This window comes from Eschscholzia californica, unplaced genomic scaffold (genome assembly GCF_041429995.1).
Source record: "Eschscholzia californica isolate CP2 unplaced genomic scaffold, dmEscCali1.0.p SCAF_4, whole genome shotgun sequence".
In the NCBI taxonomy this organism is placed as follows: domain Eukaryota; kingdom Viridiplantae; phylum Streptophyta; class Magnoliopsida; order Ranunculales; family Papaveraceae; genus Eschscholzia; species Eschscholzia californica.
Window position 1 is genome coordinate 23,203,008 of NW_028238461.1, and position 11,089 is coordinate 23,214,096.

The 11,089-nt window shown below is 38.0% G+C and overlaps 1 protein-coding gene across 1 annotated transcript; it reads left to right on the plus strand.

The window, feature by feature from the left end:
• The first annotated feature begins 6,400 nt into the window (after positions 1–6,400).
• On the plus strand, positions 6,401–10,263 carry LOC147543727 (aconitate hydratase 2, mitochondrial-like). The gene is made up of 9 exons (XM_086635498.1): positions 6,401–6,683; positions 6,866–6,973; positions 7,176–7,336; positions 7,428–7,520; positions 8,379–8,430; positions 8,642–9,167; positions 9,255–9,354; positions 9,473–9,754; positions 10,080–10,263. The coding sequence occupies exons 1-5, from the start codon at positions 6,401–6,403 to the stop codon at positions 8,394–8,396; spliced, it is 663 nt and encodes a 220-aa protein (XP_086491624.1). The 3' UTR covers positions 8,397–8,430; positions 8,642–9,167; positions 9,255–9,354; positions 9,473–9,754; positions 10,080–10,263.
• Positions 10,264–11,089: the final 826 nt, after the last annotated feature.

An 11,089-nucleotide genomic window follows, 5' to 3' on the forward strand; every position in this document is an offset into this window, starting at 1 on the left:
AACTATTTGGTCCAAGAAATATGGGTTGTTTATAACCAATGGGTTTTTACGTAAATTCACTCTCACTAACGGCGTAATTCCGTTAAATCTGACGAAACATGGGGGTTTTAGTAATTATAAAATAAAGGTGGAGATTTATATAAAGAGTATTTAAAAATCCCGGGGTTTCAGTAATTCTCCCATGAATTTTCGTCAGATAGTTTTCTATGAAGTTCATCCATATCAACTCTAGTTTTTTTTGAACTGTTATAACCTTTCATATGGGTCAAATTCACAATGTTCTGTACCAAAGCCTTTAAATCATCACTGCTCAGGGAGAGGAGGGTGCCTCTAGACCACCTGACTCGTCTACTTAGTCTGTTTGGTTACTGTTCTTTGTTCTGTGTTGCTTAGTTGGTTCTTGTTTTTGTTTTCTTTGTTGGTTTTTTGTTTCCTTGTTCCGGTACATCTGCAAGAGAAAGGTCCCCTCGGGTTGATAGTGTGGTGGCTTGGTCCCCACTTTTGGTTTTCTCTTGCATAGTGTACCGGAGGCGGTTGTGAATCTGTTCGGTTAGTCTGCCCTTGGGAGGTGCTTCTATACAGTGGAGTGCCTCCAGTCTGGTTTTGTGCTTTGTTTTGGGGCACCTCTGGTTTAGGGGTGGGCCTTGTGTTTTAGTGGTTTTTAGTGGTAGTTATTTCTGTTACTCTGCCTTTGTTTTTTTTCTGTTCTGTTTGTTGGTTCTCTCCCTGAACTTCTTGATGGACCCCTCGAAGCCCGACCCTAAGAGACTTCAGCCCAATACTAATATTGCTATCCCCAGCCACAATACTATTAATCCCTCCCACTCAGAACCCCTCTCTTTTCTGGCCTGGAATGTTAGAGGATGTGGCAACTTTCTTAACAGAAAACATCTCTGGACTATGATCAAAGAGCACACCCCAGACCTGATTTTCCTATCTGAGACGAAATGCATGAACATGAATATAGATAGACTCCTCAATCTTCATAAAAGCTACAAGAAGTTCACAGTTGAACCGATCAATAAAAGTGGGGGTTTAGTGTTGGGATTTACACCCTTCTACTAGTGTTTATAGCGGAAATATGACATCTAATGTCTACACTAGTATTCCCAGGATCACATGCAAAACTAGTAATTAATCTAATGGAGATAGTAGATTACCTTAATCGCTTTTCCCTCGAACTAGTTGAATTGATTGAAGAAGACCAAGAGCTTCAAGTGTAGCTCCTCTACTTGGGACACGAGCAATCAATTTGATCTCCCACCTTGTTGTATAGCTAGCACACCAATGGTGGTTGGAAAAGAAGAACACCTTCTTCTTTGACTAGATTGATAGTAATGGGAATTAGCTCACTTTCTCCTCTCTACTTGATGTGGTAGAGTAAGAAAGCTTAGAGAGAAATTCCACACCTTATTCTCTGCCCTAAGAGTGTTTATATAGAACCCTAATAAGAATCCACCTCCTTTTAGGTTTCCTAAAACACCCTTTAGAATAAGATTTAGGGAAATAGTCAAAAATAGCAACTATTGGTATTTTCTCAATTCCCCAAGGAGTAGGTGTCCAAACACCACGAAAATTGGCAGATATAATGTTTATTATATCAGCAACTAACTCTCCAAAATTCAGCCCAATCCGAGTCCTAGAAGTACCCGAACCGGTCTAGGCCCAAAAACCCTGTTTTTGGCCTTTTTGTACTATCTTTGCCTAATTCCTTTTAGGCCTATGAGATATGTTTATGGGACACTCCCATGATTATATCTCACTCCCACTAGTCATATCCTAGATCAATTTGTCACTCTTATGTGTAACCCGTTGTAGGATCCGATCGAAGTTAGCCGCGAATTACTTCGTAATTCGACGATCGTAGTTGGTCTCTAGCTACAACTCTACGATCCCTAAATCAATCGGACTTGATGATCTTCCACATCAATTGTCCTATCCGACAAATTGTTCGCATTGTCACCTTGGTCGAAGGACATCTCCTTCAACTCCTTCAGACTCCCACTTGGACTTAGAACAAGTGCAATGCCTCGATTCCCGTGTCAATTTAGTATCCCATCTGATACGTCACATCATTCAGACTTTCTTGATATCCGAGTACAACTGTAAAAGACAAACGATTAACTTTTAATCCGTTTGAGCGCGGCCACGCATTTTCAGTTGCTACTCATCAAGTGGCCTTGAGACACTTTGTACCTAATTTGATTAGGGTGACACAATCCATTCTTGCGCTCCCACTTATCTTCATGTCTATCCTGTCCTTCCCAGTATCCGTCTTTATAACCTCCTTTTACGGCGCGGCGTTTAACGGAACCAAAGTCGGGCATTCCTTACATAAGATGAGTGGAGCACTCATGTTTTGAGGAATCTCTCCAATTGTCTTTATGAGAAGTATTGACGTTCATCACGAATGATGTACTTCTCATTTGAGGGTTATCCAGTGTATAAACCTTTTATACACCCACGTAGTCGAATAGAATATACTATTCCTATAGCCCATGAAACAGCGCTAACCCATCGACTCCCGTGCTAGTCTTCGTGAGTCATTGTTGTCCATGCAATGACCTGGACCAGGGATTTTTGATAATAAATATTCCAAGTTCACTTAATAGGGTTTCATTCATCAGATCACGTATCTGACAAACCTATTCGGAACGTTTTATTATCTATGGACTGTCGTTTAAACACTAAACCAAGTTTAGACGACTGGTGAAATAATTCTTATTATTTCTGATAACGAGAGTTGTAAATCTGAGCCTCTTCCGTAAAACTCCTTTTACCCACTCAGTTTTACTTGTCGAGGTTTAAAATTACACCTCATGCCTTAGACTGTGTATGAATCTCATACTATGTCTTAGGTGACAGTTTAGTTTGACTACCGTGGTAGTCGGTTTTAAACTTTGCTTATTATCAATTAATTTGAAGATTACTATCTTCAACCTTGATAATATCTAGTAATCTTTACTAGAGTTAAGGCCTTTAATTCTTTGTGTAGTATTTGCAACAGTTCCCGGCTTAAAACACTTTTAGCCTACTTTCCTTCCATGTCTGGAAGTTTGCTACGATGACATGTTCAACTTTGTACTACTTCATCCTTTAGCCTTCTAGGATGTACTAAGTAGTGTTTCGGTTTTCCAATCCGAATTCGGATGTTTAAATGCTAATCATGTCCAACATGATTGACTTTATGTTTTCGAACATAAATGTCTCTATCATGCGTGCTAGCTCATCGGTGTCTTTTTAGACTCCGAGTTTTGCAACGCCCTCTGTCATGAGTTTTTGGGTCGAAATTCTTTTAGACTTTCCGAGTCTTAGATTTTCTGTTTCGGATCTCAAGCATCTCAGCGTACTGAGTCTCTCTAATCCTATCATCCTTTTGATCTATGCTTATAGATCTTCAGATGCCCAAAATGGCATTTTATCCTTTTGTGTGTGGTCCTTTATTGAGTCAGTTCGTTACTGTTATACAACACCTTATGTCGTACTCAATCTTTTGTATGTACTCTGCATACGGACCCGGAAGGTTTGTTTACTCCCACTTACCTTCTTGAAACTCGTGATTCAAGATTTTCTTCATTCTCCAGGAATCAAATTTCTCTGATTGCCTTTTGAATCGAAGATTCTAACTCTTGCGTGCTTTTAATCCGTCGATAGATTTCTGAAGCATGCTTGTGGACATAACTTGATTGGAAGAATCTTTATTCTTCTTGTCTCGTTTCGGGAAACACGAATGTTTCCATCCTTCTCAGTTTTCTATTTTGGAAAACCAATTTAGGTCTTTTGTTGACTTAAATTATCAAGCTTCATGTCTTGACGAGATATGGATTCCACGATGATTTTGGGTTCTAGCCAAAATCTAGTTACAGTTTCCGTTTCTGCGCAGGTCTTTTATCTCTTCAGAAATAACCTTTATTTTCTGTGTCTTTGAGATTTGACCTTTTAGGGCTTTTGAACAACAATTTGGAATTTTCTCAATTACTTTAAGATATTCCTTTAGAGACACTTTCACTTGTTTTGAGAGTTCTCCGGCGAATGACATTCGCTTTTGTGCGGTGGGTTTATAAGATCATGTCTTTAACCTCTCCTTTTCCGAGGAGCCGCAGTTTGTTGCTCTTGGTCGACTTTAATCGTCTTGTACAAGTTTCATGATTGTTCTTCATGACCCTCCATGATTTTTCTCATGATCGAATTAAATCGACTTGTACTTTTCTCCCACTTATTCTTGTAATAATTAGTGTTTTTCTCCCAGACGACCAGGTGTGCTAATTATTAGAAGAATACTATCATGAGCAACAAACACTTTGTTCTCTTGATTGGTTGTGGAAGAAGCCCAAATTTCTTTCAAAAGAAATTGCGTCAGATATTAGCTAGTTTTTGTAATACTTTTACAAGCTTAGCTGTTAGACGGAATTTTGGTAGTTTTGTGAGAAGCTATGTCTAGACTAAATGGATTTTGGAGGATAGAGTTTGATTCGTGTTCTTCATCTTAATCCTTTTGGACACTCCAAATAAGGATAGGTTAGAAGTACGTTTGAAGATCAATCTCTGTTTTTGACTCAAGGCTTTCTTTCTTGTCAGTTTGATTCATGTTTTGGTTATAGTGGACTTGTTGTCCTCATCCCTTTCCGATTGGGATGAACCTATCTTATAGGTTTTTGACCAATTTTAGAATCTTTTGGTATAGTTTGTTAAATTTAGCACTTATTAACATCTCAATTTAGAAAGAAAGTTCTTTATTGATTCTCCATAATACTTAGTACAGAGATGATGTTAAAAAACTAGAAAACGATTAATCTAGAATAGTGCCTAAAGTAGACTTCGATCCCTTTCAGCATCCTTAGCAGTCGAGGCTTCTGCTCCCTCTTGGATCTTGTCTTCCTTAGCCAAATACTCTGTTCCCAGCTGCGCCTGTACATTCACAATGAAAGGGAAATTTTATACCAAGGTTTGGGAATTTTCAGTATTTGATAAGTTAACTGTTTATACCTGAATTGGAAGCCACTGTTCCATTCTTTTTGTCCTCCAAGAACTTAGGGCAGTTTCTTTTCCAGTGGCCTATGCCACTGCAGTAGAAACATCTTGACGTAGATTGAATACCTTTGTTTTGAGGTTTAGCAATACGTTTGCCTTTTCCTTTTAACGCGGGTTTCTTCTTCTGCCTCTTGTTCTCTTGAGCCACAAGAATCTTATTCTTTGGCTCCAAGTCCATTGTTAGTCGTTCTGCTGCCTGAAGCATTGCATCAAGTTCCTCTAAAGGCTTGTTCCATCCATTCATCGCATATTCCATCTTAAATAGATTGAACCCTTCATGAAGTGAATAGAGGATCATGTCATTAGCCGCCGATTGGCTAACAGGAGAACCCAGCTCTTCTAGTTTAGCAAAGAGTTCTATCATTTGCCGAACATGAGGACCTACTGGTTTTCCTTTCTCGAGGCGCAGACGCAATAATTTACTGGTTGTATCAAACCTCTCCACTCTCGCTTTGCTTCGGATTGAATCCTCAGTTTTCGGAGTGATGGAGGGGACTTCCATGTTCAGAGGTTTCTCGTTAAGAGTAGCCTCCATGGCTGATAACAATCGAGAAGTCATTGATTCTGGTTCTGCCCTCTTTTGATCATCCTCTTGATGCTCTATTTCCTTAGCAGTCAAAAAATCCAAAAATGGATAGTCTGAGACATTTAGCTTGTTTTTAAACTCTCCATCCAATATTTGAAGTATTTCCCGATTCCTTCCTTCATGGATGTTTTCGTTTAACACCTTCCTTAGGTATGTTCCAAGGTCGAACTTGTTTCCTTGTGTCATCTTTAAAACTACATAAAGTAATGGCAAAGTTTTAAAACTCGTTATCGTTTTTGAAAAACATTAGTTTTCCCACATTATTCAATATAAAATCGTCCCCGATTGAATAAGTGATTCCAAGACCCCAGTTCTTCGAAGTAAAGCGGACGAAGGCCCTACCCTTTGACTCCGTCGTTCCGGGTGAGCGAACTACTTCACTGATCATACCTTATGACTCTTGGTTGATAGATTTCATTAATGAATGACTAATCACTACAAAAATAAAGGGTATTGCCGACGGCGGTTCCCGACAACATTTGAAATATCGTCGGCAATATGTAAATGGGCGACGGTTTTAGCTATATACCGTCGATATAGGTGACTATTGCCGACGGTACGTCTGAAAACCGTCGGCATAGAGCACCTCCGTGAACTTCCCGTGTTTTACTTTTCCCGACCCTTTTGTCGACGGTGGGATTTTCCGTCGGGAGAGGTTATTTGCCGACAGATTTTTGTATTCCGTCGGTGATACATTGCTCGGGGATATTTTTATTTTGGCGGAAAAAATTCGCGCTTCACGAAAAATACTTCTGCCAAATTTATTCCCGACCACTTCGTCCTATGTCGTCGTTAGAGGTCCCGACCGCTTCTAGGATTAGGTTTTCATCTTCTTTATCTTCTCTCTCTAGAACTGTAACTGGTTCTACTCATTCTTCTCTTCCTCTCCCTCCTTCCTTGACAAGTTACCGATCTTTAAGCTCGTTCACCGCTCTTCGGTCTCTAAGATCTCCGTCTCCTCGTTGGAGCTACGGTTATGATTGGAAATCTCCTGCGAGTCTTAGGTCTCAAATCAGAACTGCTGCTCCTGTGATCGAAAGGTTCCAGCCGAAGGTTGCAACTATGGGTATAATCTCATTTTCTCTTTCTAAAATGAATTTTTGTTTCTTTTATGTTGTTATTTTGATCTCGTTTGTGTTATTTAGTCCTTTTGGATCGAATTAGATGAGAAATGAATTTCTTCAAGTTTAGAATCCTTTATTGTTGTTCTTCAGTTGTAATTGATAATATGTATTTGTTTGAGTCCAGCTTCTTCTGATCATGCTTTCAAGGAAATCTTAACTAGTCTTCCCAAGCCAGGTGGTGGTGAATTCGGAAAGTACTACAGTTTAACTGCACTCAATGATCCAAGGATTGGTAAATATCATTTCATTCATCACTTAAAAAAGTTAATTTTGGGCTTAATAAGTTTTGATCACTACATTGTAATTTGAAATATCATTTGCTTTCAAATTTGGTTTCTTCAGTCGATATCTAGCTGATACTGAAATTTAGTTGCCAAATTGCTACTTGAAGTTTAATGGGAAACTTATTTTTTTTTCTTTTGAGTGTATAACAGATAAGCTACCGTATTCTATCAAGATCCTTCTTGAGTCCGCAATCCGTAATTGTGACAACTTTCAAGTTACCAAGCAAGATGTGGAAAAGATCATCGATTGGGAAAACTCTTCACCAAAGCAAGTCGAAATTCCCTTCAAGCCTGCTCGTGTTCTTTTGCAGGTAGAGATAATAAATAAATATGTTTAAATAGAATTGATCATCTGATATTTCAGCTGAACTTTTTGAACATTTTATCTTTGCTGGTTTACAGGATTTTACTGGTGTACCTGCTGTGGTTGACCTGGCTTGTATGCGAGATGCGATGAACAGGCTTGGAAGTGATTCTAACAAGATCAACCCTTTGGTGTGTTCTTGCTTTTTTTTATGAATTACAACTTTTAAATATGTGATGGATATAAATATCTAGCTTGGAGAGGAGGCTTGGAGTGTATTCCTGGAGTCCCCTTTTAACATTGATGGCCTGATACATAGCTAAAAAAGGATTGTAATTCTATGTTTCCATGAAAAGATTGTTATTTTCTATATTCCAGTTCAACATTAGCTGCTGGGTTAAAGAAACTAAAGAAGTAAGTATTAAAATAAACCTAGTTTTTCTTCTCTGATTTTATTGAAAATAAACCTAATTTTTCTTCTCTGATTTTATTAGGTAAGTCAATTGATATCTCAACTTTTGGTTGTTTTTCTTAAATAAGTCATCATCTTCTTGTGTTTTAGTTAAAGATTTGAACCAAAGTTATTGAATAACTTACTTAATATGAAAAGGGATTTCTAGAATTTGGGGTTTAGTTAATTTTAGCATTTCACAAGAATATTTCTGTTGACTGATGGTGGGTTTTAGTCTATTTGGGGTTTCATACCTGGTTCCAATATATTCACTTGTACGATTTTCATACCTAGTTCCAATATGAAAAGGGATATCTTCTTGAGTGTTTGCTGCCTACTATAAAGCCTTCCTTGGTTTCTGCCATTTAACCACCAAATGATTCTCTACTAGAAACTAGCATCTAATTTTGTTTAAAATGGTAGTATTGATTTTCTACCCTGAAACTTTTAAGGGTTTCTATAATCGGCAAACTGAAATCATCTAAGCCGTCCTTGTTTTCAACTTCATTTTCATCATGTTTCGTATTAATATCCTCTTTATGTAATTAACGGTAGATGTTTAGAGGTGTGGTTTTATCTTGTTTGCTCTTCTATGTAGTACCCGGCCCTTCGATGATGAAAACATTCCTAACCTCTTCAAGATAATCAAGGTATGTCTGACTATAATTTGACCACAGGATATATCATTTGTGGTATCATTTTTCTGATAATATTAGTATCTTTATAGTTTTCCTCATGTTCCCTCATGGTACATTTACTTTTTCATACATTTTTGAATAGTGATCTTCATTGTCAAGATTATCTTTCTGAGGGGAAGAGTGTATACTAATGAATATTGATATTTATCTTGTTGTTCTTCAGGGTGGATTATATATTCTTCCAAGTAATTTATCAGCTGGAGTAAGGGATTTGATCTCAAGGATGCTTGTAATTGACCCTTTGAAAAGGATGACTATTCCTCAGATTCGGTCCCCAAGAGTAATCTATTCCGTCTTTTATGTTTCTGGTCCCCAAGAGTAATCTTGTTTACCTAAATATACGAAGTTACTTTAGCTTCAAACCAACATAGTTTTCGGGTACTTTATGTGTCAAAATGTTAGCCATTGCACACAACATCGTTGAAAGTATTCTCGTTGTCCTCTTTAATATTCTGTGTAGTTTTGGCACTTTTTCTGAGGTTGGCATAGTGGCTTTCTCGATTCAGCAATTGCACTGGTTCTTTTTAGGTGTTATAAAATTAATGAAGTTCTAATGAAAATCTAATGCAGCGTCCATTCTGTGAAAGATGGAAGATGCTCGAGAAAGAAGTAATAGAATCTCGAAATATGGAACGCCAATATCTATATAAAAGCAGAAATCCTTATTACAGATGATGGAGCCATCTAGAGTATGCAGATAGATTGTAATTTGTAAGTTTTTCTCATCTTTCCAATTCTTTTATATTGTCCATCAATGTGGTTTTGAATTTGGCCAGGTTGGAAGAAAAGACTTTTGGTTGCTATCTACCATTACCTGGCTCTCAAAGGATTTCATTCCAAGGCTTTCATACGCAGCAGAGAGGTCTTATATTTCAGGTGATTCAGATACATCTTTTATTTCAGAAACAATTGTTTTGTACTTCACTTTTAAAACGGCTGAATCGATCTCTAACTGATTAAAAGCCCTGAAACTTGGGTCCTTCCTCTTGTATAGGTTTGCACGGGTTTGAAGAAGTTTTTATAGGGTGGCAGTCTGGAACAGGCAGCCCAAGTCTAAAGAAAAGATTGAGCATGAAGTACTTGAGCCTAAAAAATTATATTCTCTCTCATTATAGTTACCCATCCTTCTTGAGCGTATTATATTATCCAGCTCTTCTCAACCGGCCAGGCTAAACGTAGTGGTGCATATTCTTGTAGATGGTCGATGATCGTGAATTACTCTTTCTCTATGAACGAGGGAAGAAGCTAATGAATGGGAATCAGATTCTATTTAAGGGTAATATACATGTTTCCCTTCTGTATTTTTATACCTTCACTATATGATTGCTTGTGCATTTCTCTTCTTGAACGCGCAATTCGTAGTGAATACAAATGACAATTTATTACTTAGTGGTCTATGTTATTGAATAACCATTGATTTAGGAGTATCTTGCACGTTTGACTTCATGAAATATATATTCTGATTCCGGATGGACTCTGTGCTTCTTTAGACTTTGTTTGCTGTGCTTCAAATTTTTAGCTACTCATTGGAATGACATTTAATCAAAATCAGTTTTAAAAATTTCAAGAACTAAGATTTGTGTTGTTTCTTTCTTTTGTAGGGATTGAAATCAATGACGAAGAAAAATAAATTTTGAAGAACAATGATTCATATATATATATATATATAGATTTTGGTGTTGGTAGTCATATATAACTTAGGAATTTGTTGACTTTTGAAGATTTATCTAAAGGTTGATGTGTTATAATTGTGTTTTGAAATTTATATTGATATTTTTCGAACAACTGGTTATTGTTCATTATGTTGCTGCAGTTTATGGATCACAGCTGCAGCAACGGGTCCGGAAATTGTTTTTTTTTTTTTATTATTTTAAAAAGTATTGCCGACGGTATATATACCGTCGGCAAACCCAAATAGCGACGCCTTGGCTAATCTCGACGGTATGTAACCGTCGGCAATAAGACTCTCGACGACTGCCTTCCGTCGGTAATAGTATCCCCGACCCCTTTATGGCCGACGGTTTCCCTACCGTCGCTGATCACTTTTGCCGACGGTTTTTTTAATTTACCGACGGTTTTTTGCCGTCGGCGGTAACCTTTATTTTTGTAGTGAATCTATCCTTTTGCCTCGAGTATCCAAGACTCTCTTGCTGATCTCGTTGAGTAGAACCATTTAGACGTGTAGGCCTCTTCTATAGACCTACCCGCATTGTCCCAAGGTAGAGGAGGTACTCTGCGAAGGCCGACCCACCTTCCTCGAACAAGGGCGCAACGAGTGTCTTAATCTGGATAGGCGATTACTCAAGATTACTTTTGGGGACTTTTACGCTAGTCTGGCGTTTGTTATAGTGAACTATTTAGCCTAACTAACATCCACGACATAAAGCGTAAATAAGTAAGTAAATGCGCGCGAGAAAGTAAATCAAGCAGACATGGATCCTAGTATGGCCCCTAACCTAGAAGATCTAATCACCCTTGGTTTTCTTCTTGTTTCGCCTTTTGGTTCGTCTTAGATCGCCATCTTTGAACCTCCATTGATTTCTCCCACTCGCCTTTGGATTTCATCCTCGAGTTTCTTCAATGGACTCATAGACCCTAAACTCTAATTACA

Bases quoted from the DNA above. Each gene is read 5' to 3' on its own strand.
- LOC147543727 (XM_086635498.1), top strand. From the start codon at position 6,401: ATGTCGTCGTTAGAGGTCCCGACCGCTTCTAGGATTAGGTTTTCATCT. The intron at 6,684-6,865 runs GTATAATCTCAT...GTTTGAGTCCAG, and splicing joins GCCGAAGGTTGCAACTATGG to CTTCTTCTGATCATGCTTTC. The intron at 6,974-7,175 runs GTAAATATCATT...AGTGTATAACAG, and splicing joins ACTCAATGATCCAAGGATTG to ATAAGCTACCGTATTCTATC.